The sequence below is a fragment of the Cariama cristata genome, unplaced genomic scaffold (genome assembly GCF_000690535.1).
Source record: "Cariama cristata isolate BGI_N322 unplaced genomic scaffold, ASM69053v1 scaffold19127, whole genome shotgun sequence".
NCBI lineage: Eukaryota > Metazoa > Chordata > Aves > Cariamiformes > Cariamidae > Cariama > Cariama cristata.
The window spans coordinates 368-28,101 of record NW_009626287.1 but is presented as its reverse complement, the minus strand read 5'-3'; the positions used below and the strand labels follow the sequence as shown (position 1 = coordinate 28,101).

General features: G+C 51.6%; 1 protein-coding gene across 1 annotated transcript; it reads left to right on the top strand.

Annotated features, from left to right (window-relative positions):
• Positions 1-2,157: 2,157 nt before the first annotated feature.
• Positions 2,158-25,254, top strand: LOC104164606 (aryl hydrocarbon receptor-like; the record flags this gene model as incomplete). Its single annotated transcript, XM_009703981.1, is given in 10 exon segments — positions 2,158-2,345; positions 15,569-15,687; positions 19,416-19,505; positions 21,060-21,174; positions 21,669-21,811; positions 21,952-22,142; positions 22,520-22,629; positions 23,000-23,141; positions 23,583-25,192; positions 25,195-25,254. Coding segments are annotated over 10 exon segments (2,755 nt in total), but the record flags the coding sequence as incomplete, so codon positions are not given.
• Between the last annotated feature and the right edge of the window lie 2,480 nt (positions 25,255-27,734).

Here is a 27,734-nt window from a genome sequence, read left to right as displayed (position 1 = left end):
GATGTCCTTCTTTAGCCTCACCAGAGCCATTTTCCTCTTCGTCATCCCCCCTCTCAAGGGTGGCAGTGAAACACTCGTGAAGTACCGTTGGGATGTCCTTCCTTTAGCCTTGTGGTGCTTTGCTGCTGGCTCTGTCACCCCGTATATCTCAGCCAGAGCATTTTCAGTGCTTGGCCGGACTATCCAAGAGACCCCATTGCACCTCTGCATTTTACCCCTCCCATACAGAGCAGCACTCCTCCCTCATCTCCAATCTCACTTTCTCTTCTTTCTGGCGGTTTGTGGGCTAGATTTTGGATAGTGAGTAGGCAGAGGACTTTTCTTTAAAGGATATCTGAGGACACTCAGAATAATTTTCTTTACCTCTTTGTTTGTTTTTTTTTTTTAATCAGAAACAGAGTCAAAGGAAAACTATTTCATTTTTCCTTCCTGATAAGTGTGATTTCAAAAGAGTTTAACCACTGGCTAATGGAGTACATAAAAGCACTGGTGCCAGTCTGTTTTGCCCAGCTTGTACGGACAGGTTCGGTAATGAGTTGCACTAAGCCTCTCTGAGAAGCAGGGTATATCCCTGCTGATGCTTATGTTACAAAACAGCGTGATTGAGCTTTTCTGGGGAAATGCTATGATTTTCCATTCGTGCTTAGAAGACCTCTTGGTAGCTCTCTGCAATGAAAATTCAACAGGCACCTCACTACATTTCATTTAATACTCATTTCCTCTCTTGTCATACGTGCGAGCAGTCCTGCCAGATGAGATTCGAGAGCGGTAATAGAGGGGAGAGCTTAAATTGCTGCTAAATCCTGGCAGATCCTGTTATCCAAAGCTACTTTATGAAGCAAGGATGCCTGCAGAGAGGGAGTTTGTGGTTAAACAAATTACATCAAACCAATATGAGTTGCATGTTAGGGGATGCAGTTGAACCAAATACAGAGTGGGGGTTGGGTCTGAAGGGTTTTTCTTCAAGCTAGAAAATTCAAATTGGCATTAAAAACCAAAGGAGACAAGGTGACATCCAAGACTCACTAAAGTTATTAATTAACCTCTTACTGCTGTGGCTGGGACTTCAGTTGTAATGTGTGAAATAACTGCAGCTGACAGAGATGGGTCCCCATGTCAGCTGAAGACAGACAAGAGTTGCTCTTGTGAACCGTACTCCTTCTGTAGACTGAGGGTTGGTCCCGGAGCCTGAGGTTGGCATCAGATGTTGTTTTAGGTTGGAAATGCCCATCTGAAAGGATCAGAAATCAGAATATTGGAAGAGAAAGAATTTTTTTAAAAAATCTATTTGTTTTGTTTTGTTTGTTTTTTTTTAAAAAAGAGGCTGTTTTTTAAGTGCTATGCCCTAAATCACCCTATGTAGTATCTCTTTGTCCAAGTTCTGTCATTAACTTTCACATGTGCTCCTCTTTGTAGTATTCGTAATTAAAGCAGTGGGTTCAGGCTCTGAGCAGTGGGAGGAAACTTAAAAGAAGCTAATTGAAATAAATTCAAATAAAAAATCTTTTTTGGACCTTCCTGCTTTGCATTGTTGCTATTTGTTAGCGTGCTTATTGCCAAGGCCTGGCCAAGAGCTGCTCAGTCCTGGGCAGGCAGAACAGCTGATGTCAATCTTCTGAGCAACTCAAGGTAGTGCTTTCCGTAGTGAGGACCTGGTGTGAGCATGTGGAGCGTGGCCAGGGAGAGATCTGCTGCATGGGAAGAGTATGAGATGAGGAAGAAGAGGAGAAAGGGCGAACAGAGCAGGGTGTGGATGGAAAAGTCTAGTTAGACCTCCAAGAGATGCTCTGATGGCTTGTAGGTCTCTGCCCTTGATGTCCCTTTCCCTGCCAGGGCTCAGTGACAGGAGCAAGGCTGCGGTATCCAGCTGAGCTATCTCAGCCAGGCTGCACGTTAAGGTGCCCATCTGAGGATCACCCCATGCTCCAGCTGGAGAACATCAGACCTGGGGCTGCACAAGGTGGCCAACTGGGATGCCTGTGTCTCCTCCAGCCGTTGCCTTGTGGGCTTGCTGGAGCTTGTTCTTGCTGCCGCGTGGCCTTGCCTTGGCCACCTGATGTTTTACTGTTGCTGTAGCTGCACTAAAGTCAACACTAGGTTTGGAAAGAGCCTGTCAGACAGGCCTAGTTTGATTAAACTCTCCTTTGCCTCTTCCAGCCCCAAACCAGCACCCCCTGAGGGTGTGAAGTCCAATCCCTCCAAGCGGCATCGAGACCGGCTCAACCAGGAGCTGAACAAGCTGACCGGTTTGCTGCCCTTCCCTGAAGATGTGCGCGCCAGGCTTGATAAACTGTCCATCTTACGACTCGCTGTTGGGTACCTGAAGGCGAAGAGCTACTTGATGGGTGAGTGTCCATGTTGTGAGGGATGAAAAAGGCCCTGGGGTCGTTCCCCTGCTGCGCAGCTCACATCCCACCCTCAAGCCTTGTTTGCTTTGGGATGGAAAGCTGTGTCTCCTGAAGGTAGGATGATGAAGAGTTGTGGTATCAGACCCTTCTATGTTAATGTGTCAGTGTTGGACCTTTAGCTGAGCTACAGGCCTGAAAATGCCCTGGAAAACTGAGGAGGAAACTACCATGTCTCTAGAAATGTGGAGGAGCTGGCAATGGTTGCTGGGAGGTGCTGTGGTCATGGGACAGCTACCCCTTGGGTCTTCTTTTGCTGCTGTGACACGCATTTTATACGTGTCCCCTGTGGAAGGATTCGCCTTCATTTTTGAATGCTGCACACCCAAGTCTAATCCTCTTCCGTCAGTTATGGCTGCTTGGTGTCTCGGAAAAGCAACGTCCTTGGGAAAGCGAAACCACCTCGTTTGGTCTTGGAAACTGAGTCACAAGGGTGGAGGACAGCCAGGCGAGTGATTCAGGAGAGGTTGTAGGGGTGTTGGGAGCAGAAGACCCTGGCCCCGTCGCTTTCAGAGGGGTTGTCTGGGAGAGAAACAGCATCATGGATGAAGGGGAGCAGCTTGGGTTCCAGGCCAGCCCCTGGCGCTTCCTGCAAAGTTTCTCCATCTGCTTCCCACTAGCAGCTCATACTACCCCTCTTTTGTGTCCAAAAACCCTCCTGTGTCCCACTCCCACCAGCCTGGGGTGAAGAAGGGACCAATAGGTAAAACAATGTGTCTTGCTGAACAGCAACATTTCCCTCATCTACCTGGAACTGTGGTTTATAATTAAATTAAACCGAAAATGCCTGGGATCTGTGGGCTGCTGTCTCTGCTGGGCAGATGGGGATAGGAGGTGTTGCACAGGGCTGCTCTTCTCATTGAGGTTGGCAGGTTAAACAAGGCTGCTCCTAAGGCCCTTGTTCCGTTTGGCATCTCGTTAGATGATTTTTCTCCCCTTTCTTCCTTTTAGGGGTTGGGGTGTCTCCTACATTGGTGGTTTACTGCTGTGCTTGCCACCCTGGCCCTGCTGGGCTCAGCTGTGGTGGGCCTATTATACTTCTCTAATGAGCGTTTCTATGAGATTGAGGGTGATGCCTCATACCCAGAGACCCCAGTTCGTTTTTGCAGGATGGATGAGCTGATATGCCTGGAAAACCAATCTCCTTGCGTTTGCCTCTTTAAAGCCCTGCTGCTGTGGAGACCCCGGTACAGGGCAGCAACCGCAGCGGGAGAGCGATTGTGGCTGGACATTGCTGCTATTTTGCTTCACTTTTGGCACCAGGGACTTCTGGGTGTGTTTCTTCCGCCATGTGCATGCAGCTCCTTCCTCCTGCTCGCAGGTCACGGGAGCAATTGTCCTCTGGATTTTCAGCAGTCGTTGATATATCTGAGATAGTTACTGGTGGTGAAAACGCTTGTTCCAGAGCTCCAGGTTTTTTCTGCAGATCTTGGGTTTGAGGAGCAGGGATCCCTTGTACACATTACACATCACCTGATGTGGTGCTGCCTTTATGAGCAAGGAAGATACTGCAAAGAAGCGGCCAACGGAGCTACCCTGGGTGCACCGACCTGCTGGCCATCCTCTCACCCCAGCCGTAGCCCAGGGAAGTTTTGTGCTGATGTGCTCATGCCATACCCTGCCGAGGAGCCGTTCCCAGGCCCAGAAGTTGCGGGTGATTCAGCTCCTACTCCTGAAGCTGTAGCTCACACATGGAGCTGCGATGGTGAGATCTCTCCAGCAGATCTGGTTTCTCAGGTGGGAACCAGTGCAGCTCCCTCCTTCTCCTCTGACTCCCATCCTTGGGGCAGTGTTGGAGCATCACAACAGCATGTTGCCTCTGTAAAAGACTCAAGGGTGGCTGGCAGACCACCCAGTGTGGCTGTGAGTGTGGGGGACCCTCGTCCTTGCCCTGGAGATGCTAAGCGTTTGGCCCCAGGTGCTGACCTGACCTCTTTTCTGGTGTTAGCTGTTCCTCGAGCACCTCCGGCACATGTTTGGAGTTGCCGGCTGCTGAAGGCTCTGCTGGGCCTGTGCCAGTACTGGCTGACTGTGGCCAGGTCAGAAAGGCTGTGACCCAGGAGGTCCTTCCTGGGAGCAGGACCCCAAAGGACACGATGGGGGGCACAAAGAGGCACTTTGCCACGGAGGGAAAATACCTTGTGCTGGCTGCCTTTGCACCAGAGGGGTGATTGCTGCATACACAGCATAGGATGTGCTTTGGATGGTATTGTGCTCCTCAAAGGCAAGGTTGAACTGAGAGCAAGCCTTGCTGAGTGTCTCTTCCTCCGTTTTCTGCTATTTGGGGTGCAAACCTGGGAAATAGGATTCAGTCCCTGCCTGTCTAGGAGATGCAGGGTGGGTAGCTGGGAAAGAAGGCAGCCTAATGCAGCGATGGCAAGATGTTTTGGGGATGCGGCAGGTCCTTCTGTCCAAGGTGATGCTGGCATAACATTAACCTGCTTTGCTTTCTCCATCGACATTCAAAAAAGGGCAGCGATCAGCCCTCCTTACTGATATGGCCAGACTCTGCGGCACCCAGCGCGTGTCTGGACTAAGGGGAAAATGAGGGTGCAGAGCCTGGCTGGGGGAGTAGTCACTGTGTGCCTGTGAGTCACCACACTCCCCTGCCTGCCAACGGGACACGAACTGCAGGCTGCAGTGCAAATAAAGCCTGAAAGGCTGCCAGGGATTGCTTTCATAGCCTGCTTACAACAGCAGTTGCTTAAATGCTGGGGAGCGGTGCTTGAGGGCCGGGGTGACTCCTGCAGCTGGGGGAGGCATGGACTGGTGTGTGTGTGTGGCACGGCAAGGAGGGGGGTCAGAATGTACAGACAGGGATGTGTTTCATCTCCAGTGCCTTGGGCTTAATGAAATGGGTGATGTACCCTGGCAAAAGCAGAGCATGTGGAAGGGAGGAAGCTGATGCATCTTTCTATACTTAGAGACTGCTGTCACATCTTCTCGCCTCCGCCCCAGACTGAGTAAACTTGGCTCCCTTAGCTTTTGCCCCATGCCCAGTCCCTTGGGGCTCTCCCAAGGCCCTCTCCAGGTGGGGATGCTGGTCCCCAGGAGGAGATCCCTGTGCCAGGCTTTCCAGCTGGGACCCCTACCTCCGAGCAGGAGTGGTTCCCACTGGATGTGCTCAGCATGTGCTTCTCAGTGTGAGACCTGCTTTGGAAAAGCAGTCATCGTTGAATGGATTCGTGTTTGATGGCAGCCTTGCCCCTCCTCGGACACCAATTCTGCCACACCAATTACTCCCATTTGGCCACTGCGCCTGTGATTTCCAACTCCCTCCTCTGGCTTTGCCCGTGTCTGCCCTGAAGTTCATCTTGTTTGACTTCAGATCATCCCACCGATTCATCAAGGTCGACCTCGGTTCGAGCCCTGCCTGATGAAGACCCGTGTAATCTGCAAGTCACAGCAGCCTGCTCGTGGTGTATTACATCGGGCGTTTTCAGGGGAGATGGTGAAAGCCCTTGTGCTGTGCTTTCCCATTCAGTTTTGCTGTTGTCTGCTTTCTGCTTCATGCAGGCTCCTTTCCTGCAGCGGTAGAGCGTGGCATCGCCTGGCAAGCATCCCTGTCCTCTGCTGCCTCGACGTCTCTCCTTCAGCAGCCTGAGCCCACTGCCTTGTCTCCAGGCAGCTTTAATTGGTGCCATATAGATAAAGAGTTCCTCTTTTCAAGCATTTCTATCAAGTCTGGGCACTTATCCTTTCTTCTAGGCTAAAGGGTTAATAGAGTTCACGTGGAGCCGAAGTACGTGGTTATAACCAGTCTGGCAGGGTGGCAGATGCTGGCGAGTGACCTGGGATGTATGCCTGCCCGGGCGGTGTCATAGGTTAAAAGTAAAAATCCCATGTACTGCTAGAGATGGTTCTTACAAGAAACGCAGCGTGTGCCAAAAAGCCCATCCGAGGCTCTGCCTCCTCTTAGCTCCTTGACTTTAGAGCAGATATTCAAGTCTTTGGGGCAGGAGATAGACCGATTGTTGTGACAGGTAGGAGGAATTAGCTGCTTCCCACAATTTGATGTCCTTCTACTAGCTCTCCCTCCCTGCTTTACGTCTCCCACACAGCCTGATGCGTGGTGGTGCTTCTGGGACTGGAGACGAACCAAACTGGGTTTGGCTTTTTGTTGCTGATGGTGAGTTTCTTGCCTTTTTTTATTTTAATTTCAAACATTTGGGGAAAGACTGGGAAGAAATGAGATGGACGATGCTTCTTCTGAACAGTCCTCTGGTCCTCCCTGGCACGTCTGCATCGTCTGGTATTTCCTCCTGCTGCTCTTGATATGGCTTTTGCTGGTTTGGAAATTATCTCAGAAGACCCTGTAGAAGTGACGGGTCTTCAGATGGTTTCTTCTGGGGGTTGGTGGCAGGATCCACACACCTCCCTCTCCAGATGGGGAGGGCTACGCTGTCCTGAAGAGCGTGCAACACCTACTTGAGTTACCAGGGAAACTTCACTGGCATTTGAGCTGGCCAGGCTTCATGCTGGTGTCTAGAAGCTTTTTTTGGCCGTGCCAGGTTTGCATGCAGGTTGAACTTGGTTGGAGCTGCTGTGTTATCCCTTTTTGGTCTCTTAAGCCAGTCAGACCTGCTGCCTGGCCACCTGAGGCAGGAAAAAGCACATAGGCTTCCCTGGACAGCTTAAGAGACCTCTGTAGGTCCCGCATGGAGGTTTTGCTGGTAACTTCCTGGGAGCTTCAGATTTTCCTGGAGCTTCTCCATCTGACACCAGCAGACAGGGCTTCGGTAACCAGCAGGCTCATAAAAATGCACGTGGCACCTGTGATGCTGGCCCAGGTCAATATGAATCACGTGCCATGCAGATGCCATGAACAAGCAGTGTCTGCTGGAGAAGGATCTGGTTTAGAAACGTTTTATAAGACCTCCTCTAAGCAGGACAGAAATGGTACCAACTTCTGTGGATGGACTGAAAGATCAGCAAGGATGGTTAGTGTTTTCTGACAAGCTCTGCGGCTTTTCTCATCTTTTTCTGATCTTGTGCTGTTTTTGGGGTTGACTACTCTTCGTGGAAGAAACAACCAATTGTTTCCACCGGTTTGCATCTCAAACCAAGCATGGCCCTCACTTTGAGGGAATGAGCCCAGCTCTTACTTTGCGTGTTGGATTTGGAGCTGGATTTGCACAGGTTTTTGTGCCTACTGTAAACGTTTGCATGGTGACTTTTGTAAGGTTGCTTTATCTGAGGAACAAAGCAAATGGGATTTATGATGGGTTCGTATTAAAAGCTTGGTGACCCAGAGGTGAGTTTTGCAGTACCATGCAACTGAATCTGTTGTCCTTCAGGAAACCATGCTCTGGGATGGCTGTGTTGTGGCCTCTGAATCTGTCCTCCTGCAAACTTGGGTTTATATTCCATGCCCAAATTCTCATTTCAGAAAGGAGATTGCAAGTGGGCTCAGGGTGATGCCCTGAGGCTCCTTGTTTTCTTGTACTGCATTTCTCATGCTCCCTCCAGCCGTAGAACTGAGCTTCCCTGTGTTGTCTGCAACTTGCCTGGTTGCTTACATGAGGAGAAATGTGAGGAAGGGATTTCCAACCTTCTCCATCTTTTCTGGTGTTTCTGATAGGTAGGAACTATGTGCTTCTGGTTTGGGAACAGACTTATTTAATGGGGTTTAGGAAGTCAGGCATCAGGGTCTGGGGCTGTGTCTTGGGTAGGACAGAGTGGAAGGCAACCCACAGAGGGTTTGGATGCTGGTATCAGTGCCTGCTTACGTGGTGGATACTAGCGAAAGGGACTTGTCTCATGTCATCTGGGTGGGATCAGACCCAGGACATCTGGGACCCATGCTGGACGTCTGTCTGTCTGCCACGCTTAGTGGGCTGGTGCTGAGCAGGGTGTGCGTTGGCCAGGGTACCCTTTCCTGCTTATGTTTGCCCAACCCCATCAACAAACTCAAAGCAGAAAAAAAATTGATGGCCAAACTCTCTGGGGAATTGGCTCTCAAAGCTCAGGCTTTTTTGTGCTTGCCTGATGTGAAACTCGGAATGTCTCCTCCTGGATATCCCTGTGTTACTCCTCCGTAATGCTGCTTTTAGCTCACCATCACCTTCCTTGGGGTGTGAGGAAGAGCTGGTCAGTGGGCACAGCAAGGGGGATGGCCAAGGTGAGGGCCAGCCATGACAGCCGTGGGTCAGCAGCAGGTACACAGGAGCTTCTGCATCCTCCCCTTTCCCACCCGGGGCAGATCATGGTTATCGTGATTTATGCTTGAGGTCTGCACTTTAATAAGCAGGCAGCAGGATAGCAGCTGGACACTCATGAGGATTTAGTTTTTAAAAGTTGAAAGAAAATGCTTTTGGGATTTGAACTTAGTTCTGGAGCACAGGGCTGGTTGGAAATCAGGAGATGCTATTGCAAGGTAATGACTCACTGGATCATCTTTTAAAACTGCTTTGCTTTTAAATCTTCTCTCTTTTTCTGTCCATGCTTTAATGAGAAACTAGAAAAACTTGTAGTTTGTGGGAAATGACAGAATACAGGCATTGAGAGGTAAGCTCTCAAAGCTCCACGCCTCCTTATGCTCGTTTGAGGCATACACACATCTGCTGTAACTTGTCTGTCCCCTGGTGCAAGCGCTGCAGATGTTGCACAGCTCTCTTCTGCCTGGTATCATAGTCTTCCCTGTGGAAATTATTTAAAAAAAAAAAAGAAAATTTGGCATGCAAGTTTGGAGTTGGGTGATCAGGGAAATCATCTGGATTGGCCATGATTGTCAGCTCCTGAACCACTTCTTCCCTGAGGGTCGGATGGGACTGGACTTTGAGATCGGTTGCTAAAATCTCAACATATTTTAGCCAAACTCTCCTGCAGTACGAAAGTTGGCGGGCTTGGTCTCCCTGCTCTCCTCCACCAAACACCCAGTCTGGGCTTCTGCAAGCCCATGAGGGAGGGCAGGATAGTGTCCTGCAGGGGCTGTGACCCAACTGACATGTGGCAAGCCTGTCTCATTTGCAAGCTTCACTCTGCACCTTGTGAACACAGTTGGAGACCTAAAGATATGCCTACAAGGTTATTGGGCATTTTGGCTTGGTGGAAACTAGTGGTTAAAGCTGCAGGTAGGAGCTGCCCAGGTGGGACCAGCTTCAGGGGCTGTTCTTCATGCTGGTGCACCAGAGATGGCAGGTCGCAGGCTGTGAAGAGTAGTCAGTGTTGCAGCTGACATATATATACATGGATGTATTTTCAGACTGCACCCATGTCATGGTTGCAGCTTATTTAGGATGAACTTAGGGAAGGTCTTGCATGATGCAGCCTTTCCCCAGGGCACCTAGGGCTCTCCAGACAGCCATGGTGGGATCTTCTACTTGGTTTGTGCTGAGCAAGAGCTCAGCTGTGCCAGGTCCAAGGGGTCCTGGCTGCCACCTTGCAGCCACCATGACAGCCCCTTAGCTCCACAGCAAGGCCTAGACCTGCCGTTTGCAGGCAAGCTTGGAGCACCAGCAGGTACCAGTGCAGAGATGGATCTCATCAGGATGTACTGGGTGGCATGGTCCTGCCACCATGGGAGCTGAAGTCCTGGTGGATGTCCATTCACGTGCCCATGGAGGAGTGCAGGATGAACCCTCCCAGGTCTGTGCTTCCCACCAGCAGTCTCAGCCATTTGCCGTCCCTGCCCTGGTGCAGTTAGGAAGGTTAGATCCATGATCCCCATCTAACATCTGTGCCAGGGACTGCTCATGATCCTGGGAAACCTTCTCTGTCTGACCCTGGGGTTGGCCTAGGAGATCTTGCCAGGTCCCTTCCCACCTCTGCTGCTGTGCAACTCTGCGGCTGTGGGGCAGCTGGCAGCAGGTTTCACCGGGTAATCTCACTGCAGTCAGCATTAAATTAGCTTTTTTTTAGTCATCTCCTTGTCGTTTCCTGTTACCATGGGCCAGAGCTGCAGGAGTCTGGACCTGAAGTAACTGACGCAGTGAAAGGAGTCAAGCTCAGATCCCTCCCTGGGCAACATCCTGCAGGACCACGTGGGAGCATTTGCAGCAGCAGCAGGTTGGAGAGGTTGGCGTGGGCTTTGGGGCTGCCAGTGCTCCCCTGGGCATTTCTATGCTTCTCAGAAAAAATGCTGGGTGACTTTTTCTCATAGATTTACAATCTGTGGCTTTGGCATTTGCCTGTTTTACTTGGATGGCATGAACCTGCTCTGCTTGGCACGATGCCTTTGTTAAACAGCTGAGGCAAAGGTTGGTGCTAATTTGATGGAGTTTGGGATCAGGTCCAAGAGGAAAACGGTTGTGCATGGCTTGGTGTTGCTAGAAGAGCTGGGAGCTCCTGGTTTCTTGCTGCCAGGTATCTCTGGAGTCTGTTCAAAGAGAAATGCTTGCCATGGGTGAAGTCTGTCATCTCCCACCGGTGTAACTGAGTCCATAAGAGCAGAACTGACTCCAGGATTTTTTTTTCCAATAACTTTTTTTTTCAGTGACAAAACTATACCAGAGGCAAGGGGCATGTTAGCCTCCATGGCTGCATTGCTGTGTTTTTCTTTGTGAATGTGGTGATCAAAAAGTGAAGAGATCAGATTGCTTTGCTCCTTTTTTTTCTCATGCTTGAGGTCTTTCCTCCACATTGCTTGTCTTAGAAACCTCCTTGCAGAGGCAAGAAACCCAACCTAAAGGGATGCTCTTGGAGATATACAGGACACATCCTGATTCAATAATGCTGAAAATGTTACTGATCCTGGTTGACATCTCCCTTGGCTTCCTTTTGAATGAAAACCTTCTAGTCTTTGGAGATCACAGCAGCAGCAAGAAGCCTCCTCCAGTGCTCTGGCTGGTGTAGGGGTTCAGGACAGAGCTGGATTTCCCCCTTCTGCCTTAAGCATTACACACCGATAGCCTCTATCCCAGCACTTTGAAAATATAAGTGATCACCAAATTGCTTCAGCAAATGCCTAGAATTTGTCTAGTAACTGCAGATCACTTTTGTCATGATCTTTTCAATCTTGCATTAATTCCCATTAATTCTCAAAGATGCACAGCAGGAGACTGAAAAAGCTGGGCACAAACAGCAAATGTACATCATCCTTCTATCTATAGTTATTTCTTATACTGTAGATATATTACAGCTTCTATACACGTTGGATCTGTTTCTTTTAATCCCATTAACTTTGTTGTCTCAGCTGCTTTATGTGGAACTGAGTCTCAACGTGTAATGGTCCATCACAGTGAGTATCTGAAACAGGAGTGAATTAGCCAGCTTTTAATGTGGCTTGCCGCCTGCTTTCTCTTGCCTTGTAGCAGACAGGGATCTGCTTTTCCTGCCATCGATTGTTTTCAGTCCATCTTAGCCATCAGACCCTTGAAGAGGTGACTTTATCAGGCTGAGAGACCCGGGGCTCACGGTGGGATTTCAAGGGGTGGCATCTCCTGCTCTGCTGGCGTGGAGAACCCTGGCTGTCGGTCCTCCTGGTAGCACCAGCTCCAGCTTGACCTTGCCACAAGCTCCGCTCCAGAGTTGCAGAACATCCCGGAGATGCTCTCTGCCATCGCCTTTGCCCAGCTGTGTCGGAAAGCCAGTGGGAGGGGAAGGAGGCTCCAAGCCACCACCCCGTGTCATCGGGAGACAGAGTCAGCGTTGCCTGTTATGGGATGATCATCCTGCAAGTTGTTTCTGGTGAGTGTGGATTTATGTGCTGGTGAAATCCCCCAGAGACTAATAACTTTCCTCAGGCAAATGGGGGACGTTTCAGGAGTGATCCTTCCCTCCCGTGAGGTTACCCATGTTGCAGATGGGCTGGGGATTTTTTCTGCACTTTGATTAAAACGAATTTTTTTTTTTTTTCCAAGTCAAAAATAGCCTCTGTAACCATGGTGGTTACATGGGCCTGGAGTCCTCTACTCTGGATGTGCTCAGGCCTCTGTTGGGATTGCTCCCAACCCCTGCGGTTCTTGGCAATTTGAGCGAGGATGAGTTCAGAGACCTGTTTGGAGGGGGAGGGCCACAGGGACACTTTGCTCCTGACTTGTTGGTTGAGGGGGACACCCAGTCATGACACATTTGAAGATGAAGAGGGTCATCAGCTGAAAAAGGGTACAGGAGGTCTTCAGATCATCTAGACTGCTGAGGAATGGCTGTGGCTTCTGAGGGCAGCCTCAGCCCTGCCCATCTACTGAATGCTTACTCCACCGCTGGCCATTCCCAGCAAGGTGGTTGTCTCTTGAAGCAGAGGAGCCTTCTGCAAGAGCAAGACTGGGCCACAGGTGTTGAAGTGATGATGAAAGTAAGGGGAGCTCATGTCACACATTCCTGGATTATTTTGGTGAGAGAGTGCCATGCGTTTTGCCTCACGCACTGGCCTCAGCATCTCCTTGGCCTCTGGCCGTGGATGATGAGGACTGGGCTGGATGTGAACACCAATCGCTTTACACCACCCACACTTAGAAGCACCAATCCATGGTTACAATTGAAGGGGTTACAATCCATGCCCTGTAGTCAGGACCTTGCAACCCCAGTGCAGTGATGCTTGGTGGCAAGGCAGTTGGCAGACACCATCTCTTTGGGTTTCCTACCTTCTGTGCTCCAGGCCTTCTCCCCAAGCCAGGTCATCGTAGTGTGTCCCACAGGGGATAGATTCTGCAGGATTTTCTAGCTCAGCTGTGCAGAAATGGATCATACTGTGTTTGAAAGTAGGGGAAGGGAGCATCTCTGATGGGAGATTAAAAGCTCCTTGTTAAGATCGGTCAGAGATTTCGAAGAAATAATTTTGCTGGAAAGCACAAAATGAGCAAATAGGTGTTTCGTGTTGGATTCTATAAGCCCACAGCAGCTCTCCCCAGCTCGTTGCAGCTCTCCCTGCAGATGCTGCTGGTGGACACTGGGAGAGAGCTGGAGACCACATGCACTCGGGACGTGCATCCTCTCAAAACGCTCTCTGCCCTTTTGGAGCTTTGTTTTGGGAGAACTTGGCTTCTTTTTGAATTTCTCTGCCAGCTTGCCTCATTTCAATGCTTTAGAGAGGAGTCAGTCCATCAAAAGAATTCAACTTTAACAAAGGAATCAATGTTTCATTTTGAAACTATTCGGTTCCATCATGTGCAAATTGAAGCCATACCCATGGTCCAGATGGTCTTTGGATGTTTTTCCTTGGGGATCACTTGGCAAGAGGCTTTTTGCATGGTGACTGCCTCAGACCTGCCCTTTTGAAACTCCTGGGGACATGCCTTTCCTTGATTGATGAGTAAACTGAGCACAGTGACTGCTTTCCTGGCGTTGAACCTCATCTTTCCCAACTTTTCCCAGAGGTCTTACATCCCCTGGCCTGGCTGATCCATGTCTTTGGGAAGCCTCAATGCAGAGGGTCGTCCTCTGTAGAGATGGGAATGTGAGCTTACGTGATGGGCGATGCAGATTTGTGACGTGGGCTAAACTGACCCACTGGTGAGCTGTGAGGAGGCGGAAGGTACGTCCTGTGGGAGTTCGGCTTTCCTTCAGTGTGTGAGGGCACAGGATGGAAAGGGCAGAAGATGCGACCACTGCCTGAACATCTCAGGTTGGACTCGATGATCTTAAAGGTCCTTTTCCAACCTAAACAATTCTATGATTCTATCTCCAAGGAGCACTCAAGGTTCGGGGAAGGCTGAAGCAGTCCAATTCTAGCAGCAATAGAGATCGAGGCTAATTATCTTAATGGGCTTAGAGCATCCTCTCCACAAGACCTTCAGCTAATTATCTTTAAGCATGCGCCTGGTTGCTGAAAGCCTGCGTGGGTGGTGGTTGTCACTCAGGCTCCACAGGTAAATAGATCCGAGTGTTGTTTCAACCTCAAACTGATTTTCAGTACAAAAATGCAGATCTCTCGGGGAAAATGCTTTTGCGTATTGATGGTTTGATGAAAAGCAAAACATCTCATATCAGCAGTTTCAGATGAAACTTTTTTTAGGTTTGGAATTATTTTAGCTTTGAACTCGGTGCTACTGGGGGGGCGGGGTGGGGAAAGACCAAACCTTTAAAACCTTTCAATGGTGAGATGAGAGCTTCTACGATGGAGATAATTAAATGTGTGATCAGAATTGGGATGGTTTGGGTTTTTTCCTCATTTTCTACCACTCCCCCAATTCAGAAGACCTTTTCCTTTTGGATCCCGCCAAGGTCCTGCAGTACCATCAGAAACCCAGGGCTCAGACAGGGCAAGCGGTGATGCTCTGCCGGGATGTGGCTGTGCGCAGGGCGTGTGAGCTCTGTCCGACCTTGGGGAGCTGCAGGAGATCGCAGTGGTGGCAGAAATGGGGTGGTTCCTACATGGGGGCTGCCTTAAGGTTTTCTTGTGGGTTTTTGGTCAGACTGGTGCAAAAACATGCCTTGAAAATTGTCCTTTTGTTGGAAGCTGAGTTTGGATTGAGTTTTTTCAATGACGGTTCCCAAGCAGATAAATTGCCACACTGGGGATGTCTCTGGAAGCCACTGTCCTCGTTCCTGTTCTGTGAACAACCAGTTTTCTGTGTGTCCCATGATACTCAAGGTCCTGTGACCAGGGCAGAAGGTTTCATGTTGCCTGCACCCATGGGTGTTTCCTTGAAGATTTCTAGCAAGGAAGCATGAGGCAGCACGTGAATCAGCCTGGGGAGGTCACGGCAGCGAGTCCTGGGAGCCGAGAGCTGCTCACGTGTCTCACTGGGAGTGCCATGGTCACCAGCCCTCTGGTCTGTTTCCGAGCAGCCAAAGGCAGAAGGGAGAAATAATACGGGTGCTTTGATGGCATCTCAGATGGTTTGGGAAGGTTTGCCACAGTCTTTTGTCAGCCCTGAAGGGCAGGAGAGCAGACATTTTGGCACTGGAGCGGCTTGAAGCCAATTCAAGCTCTACCAAGCTCTAATTTGAAGAATTCTCACTGTGTTGGGTGATGTTTCCTCACCTGGGCAGCCCAGAAGCACTCACGTGTCTCTATCCTTGGCATCTCTACCTCAGGCCTTGGCAGAAGTGATGTTTCCCAGAAATGGGACCAAGCAGGGGAAATAATCTCTTGGAGGAAGCATTGGGCAAGTTGGGCATGTCCCTCTAAAGGGGCTCTGCTCCAGTTCCCACTGGTCTCATCTTTCTCTGAGCTGGGTCCAAGTGCATTGGGTAGCATGGTGCAGCCATGCACAAGCAGCCCTGGGATGGGGAGGAGAACTTGCCCCTTCCATGCTGATTTCTTGCCCTCTTCCTTGCAGCCACATCTACGAACGTTGATGACTGCATGCTGGATCAGCCCAGTGCCCCAGGAGGGAACAGACGGACGGACCCGCAGGTCGACAGGGAATTGTTTCCTGAGGGGGAACTGCTGCTCCAGGTATCATGACGTAGCTTGATCATTTGGGGGTCTTCCCTTGGCTGCTGCATCCTCCAGGCACAACAGCTGGTCCCTGTCTCCTGAACCGTACAGCGGCCATGGAGCATGCCATCCCATCTGTGGAGCAAGAAGAGGAGACGCTGCCCTGCCAGGAGCAGCTTCGCTGTGATTCCTGCAGACACTGAGTACCTTAGGACAGGGACCAGCGATGGGTCCCCATCTCCACTGTTTCCCCCCCACCCCTTTGGTTACACTGCAGTGGCTCTGTAGTGGCTGTACTATAAACTGCATCCATGAATAGAGCAGGTCTTGGAGTGCTGGGTTGTGCCCTTCTCTTAAAGATGTTGGGTGCTCTCTGCGCCTGTAGCTGCAGGCGTTAGCTGTCACTGAGCCCAAAGCTGGCATTTTTCCCTGGGGACCTGCTACAGCTCATGGACCCAACATGCACAGGCTCATCCACCCCAACCAAGAGGTGCAGGGGAATCATACAGCAGTGTAGGGATTATTCCCTAATGAGGCTCTGAGGTGGTGGGTTCCTTCTGTTATAGTAAATGCCAAGAGGAGAATGGTGATAGCTGCAAGATAAAACATCTGCCAGGAACCGTTTGCCTTACCTGGGGCATTGCGTGAGCTCCCAAGGATGAGTTCACAGCCTGCCTGGGATGGAAAAAGCCCAAATTCAGTTTGTAGGTTGTGGAGGTGGGGAAAGAAGGGAAAAAGGATCTTGGAAGACAGTGGTTGACAAAATCGGTGGGTGGCGGGAGCTTTGCTTTGTAGAAAGACCAGTGTGTGTCTAATGGCATAGCTGTCAATGAACTTCAGAGAACAAGGAGCTGGTGAATCAGCTGGCCAGAATGAGGTTTGTTTGGGCTGCAATTTATAAATGTAAGCTGGAAGGAAATGGGATAGAAAGGTCACATGGAAAGGCTAATAAACATCTGGGCATGTCACCTTAAAATACATTGCTGCTTGGGGCTGCAGGGCAAGTCTGTGCAAGACCTTTAGTTGTTCCGTGGCTGTGTTCCTGACATCGCATGTGTCTGTACTTCCTGGGCTTTCAGTCCTCTTCTCCCTTCTTCCACTTGGCTCTCCTTAAAGTCTGACTTTGGTGCCTTCAACCCTGCTCCTGCAGAGCCTTATGCGAATGCCTACCATTATGGACAGGCAGGAGGGGATTTTGCTGAGGTGGTGATTCCTAGGAGCCCAGTGTGATTTTTGGTGATGAAGTTTGGACCACATGAAGTTTCCCATGTGGGCTTTGCTCCCAGGATTGGTTTTAGTTGTCTGCAAGTCTGATAGTCACGGAGGAAGAGCTGGAATAACATGACAGCCAGGAGGGAGCCTGTCCTAAGATGGAGCTGCTCCTGAGTGCTCTCCAGGGGTTTGAGCTGGACCATATGATTGCAATTAGTTGAGCCACCAGAGCATTGGCAGCCTTGGCTGATTGAAGGTGTCTGCAGAGTTTATGAGGTGTTAATGTGACAGAAATCCCCCAGCTGAGCTGTCTGCTGGTTTGGTTGTGGCTTTCCCCCCCCCCCCCCCCCCAGTTTCCCCCCCCCCCCCAAGACTATTTTAATCAGATACAGTAATTTGCAGAAAACTCTGACTCAGGGCCCCTGGGGGGGCTGCAGCACACAAAGGAAAGGGAGTGATCCTGCTGCTAGCTGGATCTGTACAGTGTCAAGCAACATGCTCAATCCAGCAGCCTCTCAAATAATCCAAGTGACTAAAAAAAGCCATCCCAGGCAAGGCCGAGTGTCACCGTAAATGGGCAAATACGTAAGCTGTGTCAGCCGATGGCTCCTGCCTCCTTTTTACATGGGGGAAGCGGGTGAGCAGAGCCGAAGGAGCAGGATGGGCAGCTGGACCCTTCTCTCCAGCCTGGTCTCAAGCAAACTGCACGTCTCCGTGGTCCCTCCCTGGGGCAGCTCAGCGTGGCTGAGTTGGGCAGCAAGGGCGGTCTGTATTTGTGGCAGATCCTGGCCTGACACATATAGGACCTGCTGAGACTTCTGCCCATGTCTTGATTAAACCCAGGCTTCCACTTAGGGTTTTATTTTCCTAATTTATCTCCTTTTATTCACTAATAAATTAACTCTTAGAGACAAGAGCAGGAATTACTATCTAGTGCAGTACTTTCCTTTTGGAGGAAATCACCCTGAAATGGTCACCAGATATCTCTGGATCTTCATCTTACCTCTTTTTCTGGATATTCACTAGATGTGTGAGCTCCCCAACCTCCACCCCAGCCTTGAGCTCCTACAGCTTTGGAATACTTTCTCTAATTTTGTGTGGATTTGGTCTTTTTCAAGCAAGGAGCTACCAGTTGAGTATGGATTTAGCTCCAGGCCATGCATATGTCATTGCAAAGTGCAAGGCGAGAAGTGAGGTTGACAGATGGTATGAGCATAGAGATTTTTTTTATTTTTTTATTTTTAAGAGAGATTTTGGGGGGTTTGTATTTAAAGCCTTATGTTCTGTCATCTAGAACGTTGGCAAGAGGAGAGCAATTTTCCCAGTATGGTGTCTCACAGTGGCAGTTCAATGCCAGGATGTATTTGAGGGGCAATGGGATTTATTCCTGACAAATATCTCAAGAGCAATGGGGCCTCTTGAGATGTTTGTCAGGAACAAGAACAAAATCAGATGAGAAGAGGTTGTGGTCCTGTGTAATGGGAGACAGATGAGAACAGGAAGCTGTCGCCTCTTCCAAGATGTGTCCAAGAGTCTGCAAGTCTGTAAGGACGAGGGGATGCCATGTCAGGCATCACAGATGTGACATCAGGGCCTTCACAAGTCTGGGATCTGAGTTTCCAGATTTTTCTAATTCGTTTGCTTTCAAGGTGGGTGTTGGTTTTAGCTGCGTTACCATCTTTGCATGATAGCAGTGACTGGATTTGGTCTTCCTTCGTGTTCTTTGAGATGAGTTGCTCACGTACCCTTGGAGCTGAGAGCAGAAGCCTGAGGGACAGCGATGTCCTTGGGTGCTAAGGATTAAAAGGCAGGTTTTGGGGGGTGATTGGAGAAAGTGTGGGGAGAAGACATACAGAAATGCAGAAATAAGCTTGTATAACCTCCTGACTGTAAAATTCAGGATGAGGAGCAAGGCCCAAAGTGCCTTTGGAGGTCATCCTTCAAATGAACGAGTGGATAAATAGGTCAGGTCAGTGACTGCAGTTTGGTTACTGTCTCTGAAGGCTTCATTATGCTTGAACTGATGCTAGGCTCCTCCTGGAGTCACCAGGCTCATGCGTGGCTGAGGGCAGTCCTTCTTCCCTCTACACAGCCTGTTGCTGCTTGTTATTGAAGTTGTGGGCAGGTTGGTTAGAGAAAATCAGAGCCCCAGAAGAGTATAGCTATACCCAGCTGGTACAGCTGGAGAGGAGGTAACTAACTCTAGGTCCTCCATGAAACCTCTCCTCCTCTGGTCCCTCCTGATGCAGGAGCTGCCCTGCGGTGAAAGGGCTTCCATGATGGGTCTAGAAGAAGTCATCAGTCCATCTTGGATCATTGCTTATGCTAATATTGGAAAAAAAAGAAAACAACAAGTAAACAAGATTAAAAGTCTTGCATAGTCACAAGGTGCTTTCCTTTTTTGAGGGGTTCCTTGTTGCTGAAGAAGGACCCTTCCTGTCCCTGAATGCTGAAGAAACACCTGGAGAAGTTCAAGTTTCAGCAGCTGGAGTGAAGCTAGGGAGAGTAACTCTGGGCTCAACTTCTGCTTTCAGGCACTCAATGGATTTGTCATCGCCGTGACCGGAGATGGCTACATCTTCTACATCTCCCCTACAGTCCAGGACTACCTGGGCTTTCATCAGGTAGGTACTATTTTTTCCTGGCTGTAAACAGGTGGATGCAGCCCAAGTCTGGGAAGGAGGTGCTGATAGCCATGCCAGGGCTTTCTTCTCCCCTCCCAGCTCCCTTGGGTCATTTTTGATGGACGTTTTCAAATAAGCCATGTTCTTTGGGAGCTGTGAAGACCAGCAAGCATGCTTGTGACTTTAGTAGGAACAGATGCAAGCTGAGCAACGGCAGGCTCTCTATCCTCTTGTCATTGTAAGAGGTGTGTGAGATTTTTCTTGTATCGCGCTGCTGGGCACATATGCTTTCACTTACAAAAGGCTGAGGGTATCTCGCTGGCGAGCAGCATCAGTGCCCTGAAGTACTGTGTGTTACATGGGATGCCAAGGAAAAGCAGATCTCTCCCCACATCCACCCTGTTACCTCTGATTCCCCTGACATCCAGCGTCTTTGGCCAAAGGACTGAGTCAACAGGAGGGCTGTGAGGCTGCCAAACCCATTTCATTGCATGGGTTCCTGCTGCAGCTGCAGAGACTGATGGGTTTTCTTCTTTGTCCTCTCTTTGCACTCTTTCTCAGCTCACTGGGATCCTCATGGGCTGATGTCTCAAGTCAAAAGAGCTATCAGGGAGGGAGTGGTCTTCTCAAAGTACCTCTAGGTTTGGTTAACCAGGAGGCTCTGCTGTGGCATGTTTGTGAGGGCAGGGACATGGCCATCGGTGACCTGAGCTGCCTGTGGGCTTGGGAGGACCATGCTGGCCACCACAGCATGCAGGACAGGGATGGGAAAGGCTGGTCCAAGGCACGGCCCTAGAAGACAAGGGCTGTATTAGGAGGCAGGAGGTGCAAGGAGTAGGGATGGTAATGCAAGAGAGATCTTGCGTGCTGTTGCAGACCATCAATTTGTACCCCACAAATAAATTCCCCTCTGAGAACCCACCGCCTTTCTGGCACTGTGTCTGAATTTGGTCCCAAGAAGATACTGAGAGTTAGGATGTGCTAGGCAAATGCCGCTGCTGCAGTGTTCGCCCCGCAGATGGGGAGGAAAGCTTTCCAATGAGCGGGGACTCCTGTGGTAGGGGAGGGAACTGGAGTTTCAGCATTTCCCATGGACTGCAGTTGAGGATCAGGAGCCAGAGCCAGTGTGAAACGTCCTTGGAAAGGCTTGGTCGTGCCAGGAGAACCTCAGTCTCGCCGGTGTGGGGAACAGGCTGGAAGGCTCTGCTTGGCTATGGCCAGAGGACGCTGGGCAGCGTGGCAGTCCTTAGCAGCCAGGGTTACTCGGACATTGCCATTCATATTGCTTCTAGAAACCTCTCGGCCATTCCCACGATGTGCACAGGCAGACTGCCTCTCTGCTCCTTTTTCCTCCTTCCTGAGCCACCGTCCCTAAAAAAGTAGCCAGTTCCTGGTCCTTGCTCTTCATGTGGCACACAAAGCTGGTTGCTTTCACCTGTTCCTTTATACTCAATCGCTGCACTTCTGGCACCCCACAACCTGCCGTGTCCTCCTCCAGACACCTCTGCCAGGCTGGGCAGGAGTTGACACTCTTCTCCCTTTGTGTCATTCCAGTCGGATCTCATCTACCAGAGCGTGTACGAGCTGATCCATGCGGACGACAGAGCCACCTTCCGCCGCCAGCTGCATGGGACCCCGATGTCCAGCAGAACCCAGCACGCTGCTGATGGTGAGTGCCGGGGTGATCCCTAGGGACTAGCCAGCTGCCTCTGCATGGCCACCCCGTGCTGGAAAACCCTCCTAGTGGCATTTATAGCCACCAAACACAGCCCTGTGCTGAGGAGCATCCCATAGCCTCCCTGTGGGACTTGCAACCATCCCGGGGACTGGCACAGCCACATGTCACCAGAAGCAGCCAACAGCAATGACATGCTGTCTTTTGCTATGCTGGAGGGATGGGGATGCTTCCCCTAAGCCTTTTTGCTTTTCAGTGTTTGAAATCCTATTTATTTCTGTGGGGGCAGCTTGTTTTGCTCCTGTCTGAGAGGCAAGGGGAGCAGAAACTATCGTGAAATGGTAATTTTCCATGGTAAGGTCTTACCCAGCTTATGAAGATCATTGGGTTCACTTGAGCAGCAAAGTCTGCGCCAGGAGCAGGTCTGCAAGGCCATGACCTTGAGGTGCACAGCTTGGAAAGCTTCATTATTCCTTCAATTTCCCCAGCCTTTCCCACCGACCAGCCACTGCTGGCTGGATGCAGCACCGCGTCCAGCCCACAGCACCTCCGCCCCGAGAAGCCCTCCTCTATGGAGAGGAGCTTCACCTGCCGCTTCCGCTGCTTGCTGGATAACTCTTCGGGATTTCTGGTAACACAGCCCTGCGCCAGGAGACCCCTCAGCCCCCAGCGTGTTCCCTAGGGACCACTCATGTCCCATAGGTGGTGGGAGCACAGCCAGTTTCCATCACCCTGTTTGCTTCACACCCATGTTTTCTAATCTCCTCTAAGGCCTTGAATTTCCGTGGGCGCTTGAAATTCCTTCTCAGACAGCAGAAGTCAGCATCAGACACGTCCCCACTTGCTCTCTTTGCCATCGCGACTCTCCTCCAACCCCTCTCCATCCTGGAGCTTCGAACCAAGATGCTGGTCTTTCAGACAAAACACAAGCTGGACTTCACTCCCATGGCCTGTGATTCCCGGTAGGGCATCTCTCACCTTCCCTGTGGCAAAATCCCTGGTGCTGGACAGAAAGCCAGAGCCCGTGGGAGCAGGGCATTTCTGACCCAACTCCCATGGCAAGGTGTCTGATGCTTTTGTCCATCTGCTGCAGCCCCCCAGTAACATGGGCAGCAGATTAACTGGGCGCCAGGACTTCTGGACTGCTGTGCTTTAGTCCAGCAAACCCAGCACGGGGTGGTTTTGTAGAAGAGGGCATGCAGCTCAGCCCAGGATAGAGATTTGCACCACACAAAGTGGGAGGCTTTGCTTGGGTGATGGGCAGGGGATCACGTCCAGCTGGTGGGGTGTAATTGGGGGATCCATCCCTGGTGTCATTGGGTTTCTACCCCGTTTCCAGGGGGAAGGTTGTCCTGGGGTACACGGAAACGGAGCTGTGCAGGAGGGGATCCGGGTACCAGTTTGTGCATGCAGCTGACATGATGCAGTGTGCAGAGAACCACGTGAGAAGTGAGTGCCAGCGCTGGCTGGGGAGGGGGGGCGGGCGGCCATCAGGGTGGGTGTGTTTTTGGGGGCCCTCATGGCTCCCTGGCACCAGTGCAGCTCTGGCTGGGCCAGTACCATTGCTCCTTGGTGGGCTGTCTTTCCTGGGTCTGGAGCAGTTGCAATAAAGGCTCTCCCTTCCTGGGTGGTACCTGCTCAGGGAGCTGGCAGAGGGACAGCACCGCATGTAGCATCGTGTGCCGGCTGCGTCCTGCATCTCCTGCCTTCATAACGTGGTGTGAGGTGACGCTCAACTTCCTGGCATCTTGCACGTGCTATTTGTCTGCTCTCGCAGAATAACCACATCTGTGCCGACTCTCTTCTCTCCCTGCCTCAGTGATGAAGACAGGGGAGAGTGGGATGACGGTTTTCCGGCTGCTGACCAAGAAGGGCAGCTGGGTGTGGGTGCAGGCCAATGCCTGGCTGGTGTACAAAGGGGGCAAACCCGACTGCATCATTGCCCGGCAGCGAACCCTGTCGTGAGTATCACTGGGTCTCTGGCTGCCTTCACCAGCTCTCAGCGTGGGTGGCCGTGGGGCTGCTCGAGGCACACGGAAGCAATGAGGGTGGAGGAAAGGGTGGTTGGGTAGCACGGTTGGCACTGTGCAGCACGTGCCCTCCTGTAGCCGGGAGGCAAGAGCAAAACGGCTCCGAGGAGGATGTTGCAGATGTGCTCACTCCTGCCTGGGGTGAGCCCTGGACATGCAGCCCTTCCCTGAGCCATGCAGACCTCCCCATGGACTCCCCAGAGCCCCAGTCCTCCACCAGTAGCATCGTAGCCAGCCCAATCCAGCAGCCTTTTGTTTACAAAAACCAGGGCAGGGCTGTGAGCTGCTGTCTCACTGTTGGGAGGGGGGGTTCTCCCTGGCCCCGATGAGGTGCTGATGCTGTTTCCATCTCTGTTTCCCACTGCCCTGAAGGAACGAAGAAGGGGAGGAGCATCTGCGGAAGAGAAACCTGCAGCTGCCTTTTAGCTTTGCCACGGGAGAAGCAGTCTTGTATGGGAATGAGTTCCTGGACTCCTTCCAGGCTAAGGAGGAGTTGCAGACACAAGCAAACTCCCACTCAAAGCAACACTCGGTAGACCCCAACTCTCTTCTTGGGGCCATGATGAAGCAGGATGCATCCATATACATCTCCCATGCTGATAATGTGCCTCAGTTGTCCTTGCCAGATCTCATCGCTAAGCCCAATGAACTGAGGCAGAATGAGGAAGTCGCTGATGCCAAGGAGGACAGTGACTCCCTCCTGGTCGTTATCGAAACTCTCTTTGAGAAGAGCAAGGTGGATGGAAACATCTGCCAGACCCTTCAGAGCCTCAAGGTGGACAATGCAGAGCTGCAGGGGTGGGAGGAGGCTCTGCTCAGCTTGGGTGCAGAGGAGGAGCTGCCGGCTCAGGAGGTTGACGAGAGGCTAGGCACCGAGGTGACATCCTTTGTGGAGCAGATGCTCCGCAGAGAGGATGCTGGGAAGAGCACGGACTTCCCACACTGCGGCACATCACCCTGCAATGAGGAAAACTGTGCTGCGGCTCATTTCCAGCACTGCTGGGCAACTAATTCAGCGTTTCAATCCCCGCCACAGCCCCGGGCACCTGGTGCACAAGGCCAAGATGCTGTGGTCTCTCTAGTCTCCGTTACATCTGAGGTTAGCGCTGCTAAACCAGAACAGCGGGTCCCGTTTAACCAAGCCGGGCTGGTGGGGAGGACTGTTCTGGATGTCCCGGTCTCCAGCAGCACGTCCTCTGTAGCACTTCAGTTGGCAAACCCGCGACAAATGATTCAAGCAGAAGTTACCACCTCTGCTCCTGTAGATAACGCTATTCCTAATGATCAGAGCCAGCCTGGGTGCAAACTGGTAGGCTCAAGCTGCCCACCTCCGTTGCACTCAAGCACACTAGTGACTCGATGGCACCATGCCCCAGTCCAGGCAAACCCAGCAAATGCGTTTGATCAGAGTGCTTCTCCTGGAGTTTGCCCATCGGAGGCTTGGATGACCATAGCTGCGAAACAGTTGGAAGCAGCAAGAACACACCTGGAGTCACAAACTTTGCTGGCTGGCAGCCCCGAGAGCTCCCCGGCAGCTGGGCCGTGGTTGCTGCCATCCCAACCTGCTCCTTCCCCTGCACAGCGCTTGTGTGGGTCCTTGTTCTCTGGGGCTGGGGACCTCCATGATGAGGAGGCTGCTCTCCCTACACAAGCATCAGCACCCTTAGGAGTCAGCCAGCTGCCAGGGGATGGTGGCTTCCCCAAACAGCCCTTGATACCCCACCTAGAACCCAGCTTTTTCAGGGAAGGGGAGCAGGCAGTACTCCAAGAGGACAAGTGGTTCATGCAGCACCAGCCGTGGGTCGTGCAGACTGGGGCAGCTCCTTGGATATGCAGTGGGGCAGGTCCGGTGCAACACAGTGGACTCCTGCTGGGGTCCAGCACGGGGTCCAGCACCCACCAGACAGACCATGTTGTGCTGCCTGAGTGCCAGTACGGAAATAAGCTTTTTAGACACGAGAGCAACTTTCTTAGGGATGCCTCTAAAATATCCCTTCCCCAGCAGCAGGGTGCTTTGCCTTGCCCCAGTGACAGCCACCCTGGAGCATCACATTCCTCACTGGGCTCAGTTTTGAGGTGCTCAGCAGCTCTCCCTGCGAAGGTGGGTGCAGGAGCATCATCCTCCTCCAAGCAGGGCCCTGGCTTCCCCTCGGCATCCTTTGCAGGCAGGCAGCCGCTCTGTGCCTGTGAGGTCCAGCTCAAGGTGAGGTGTGAGGGCTGCAGGACCTGAGGGGTGCACCAGCTCACACGGATGAAGTGAGGGGTGGTGTTGGGGGGATGCAGGCACAGCATCATTTGTGGGCAGCCTGTTTTGAAGGCTCACTGTGAACTAGGAGCCACTTTTTGAAAAGCCACCAACAATTACAAGCTCTTCTGGCTGTGCACACCTGTGAGCGCTGTCCCGTGTTTCCTGATCGCTCAGGATTTTGTCTTCCAGTGCCTGAAATGAGGCACGCTAGCAGAGCTTTCAGGCAGTCTAGGACGAAGTGTTCCGTGGGTTGGTTGGTTGTTTTAGTTTGTGGTTGTTTTTTTTTTTCCCCATGAGATGCACCCGTGCCAGTGGGGAGGTTTGTCAGACTCTTGGGGTCCAGAGAAGGACACCCTGCTCGCTGGCCCACATCCTCCTGGCAGCCTGTTGCAAATGGACCTGCGGCCTCACAGGCACGTAGCACTGAATTGCTGTTTCTTGATGCAGCGTGGTCTCCTCATCACCTGTGTGCGTGGACCACCCTCGTCATGTTGCTGTTTGGTCCCCTGCATCATCTCAGCCTGCCTGTGCCCCTCTGCTCTGCTCCTTCCTCCCTCCCTCCTGTGTTCTCCATCTCCTCTCCTCCTCCCGAGCCCCTGGTGACCCAGTTCCTTTAGAAAAGGGATGTTACCAAGCACTTTGAGAAGCTCAGCAGCATCTGAAGGGTCTTTGTGGGAGGTGGAGTTGGTGAGAAAAGAGACAGCTCAGGGTTTGGGACTCTTCAGCAGCCTTTCCTGGGGAATTTGGAAGAAGCGAGTACCAGGCTGTTGCGACCTTTCTGGGTCAGCAGGGTGGGGAAGATCCAGCCAAGCTCCCCTTGGGTTTGTCACTGGCTTGTCCTTGCCTTCCTCTCCTGTGCTCAGCAGTGCTGTCGGAGGGAGGAACGATGGGTTTTATTCCTGTAGTTGCTCAGGCTGGTGTGGTTTTGCCAAATGAGTGAGAAAGAAAGGCAGGAAAGGATTCAGTGAGTGCTATCTGCCTCTCCACTTCAGACCAGCTTTGTGCCCTTCAAACTGTTGTCCTGGAGGCCAGCTTTGTTGAATTCCCTCTTTTGTAGTATTCAACCTAAGACATGAATTAACTTTTTTTCCCCACTATGGGGCAAATTCTCCCAGAGAGGTTGGGGACCTCCACATCTTCACCCCGCCCTCCCCTTGCACCCGTCACCCTGAGCATCACGTCTGCCTCTCACACCAGTACGAAGCACGTACCATTTGTGAAGTGAGTAAAATCAAGTAATTAGTGCAGGACTAGCCCAGCAGCAAGCCTGCGTGTGTCCTGGTGTGGGGTGGCCTCATCTCCCTGGGTCTCTTCCTTCGTGCCGTGCTTTGCCTCGCTGTGCCGGGGCTGCTCGCAGGGCAAGATGGGGCTTAGGAAGGGTTGAGCTCCTGGCCACAGGCTGGGAGCGAAATGATGCTGGAAATGCGCCTGACCCCTCCAAAATAGCCTGGAGGAGAGTACCTAGGGTGGAGCAAGGAGGTGTGACTGGCTGTGATACGGAGCCTTACAAATCAGCGGACCCAAAAAGCGGCAGGATGGACTCTGCTCACCAGTCTTTGTTCTGGTACCTGTAAGATGATGTGAAATGGTGCGTGGCCTCAGCGGGGGGGTGCTGAGGGCTCCCCATCCTGCAAGAGGTGCACTTGGAGTGAGGGCACCTCGCCAGGCTCTGCTGGTGGGGGCCGAGACAGACCCCTGGTGCTCTGTTACTTGTCTTATCTCTTTATACGTTGTGTATGTGCATATATCGTCTGGTTTTGTGGCAGTGTCTCATTTTCCGCTTTGTGATTTCTTTGTATCGCTGTTGGCAGATGGATGATGCTGAGGAGAAAAAGATGTCCTGAAACTCACCCTCCGTATTTGGTTACGTATTAAAAGGCGATTTGCTTTGTATAATCCTGCAAGTTTGTTTTGACCTGGAAGTGTGTCTCTCCATTTCCCTCTTGACTGAGCAAGTATTTGAAAAAGCTTCCTTTCGGCTTAGCCTCGAGTCTGATTTCTCTGGACTTTGGCTGAAGGAGGAGGACAGTCCTGGCTCACCCCCTCCTCCTGCACCCGGAGAGACACGGGGCTGGGATTGCAGATGGAGAAGGGCTGTGCTTTGCCTTGCGCAGGGTAGTTTTGGGGAGGAACGCTGCCATGCGGACACCCTCCGATGTTACGGGCAATGAAAAGACAGGTTGCTGCCCTGCGTGTTCGCGCTCTGACCTTGCTCAGCGCCCGGCCCTGTTGCCCCATGTGGCTCGGTGCAGCATTTTGGAAGGACGGCGCTGGGG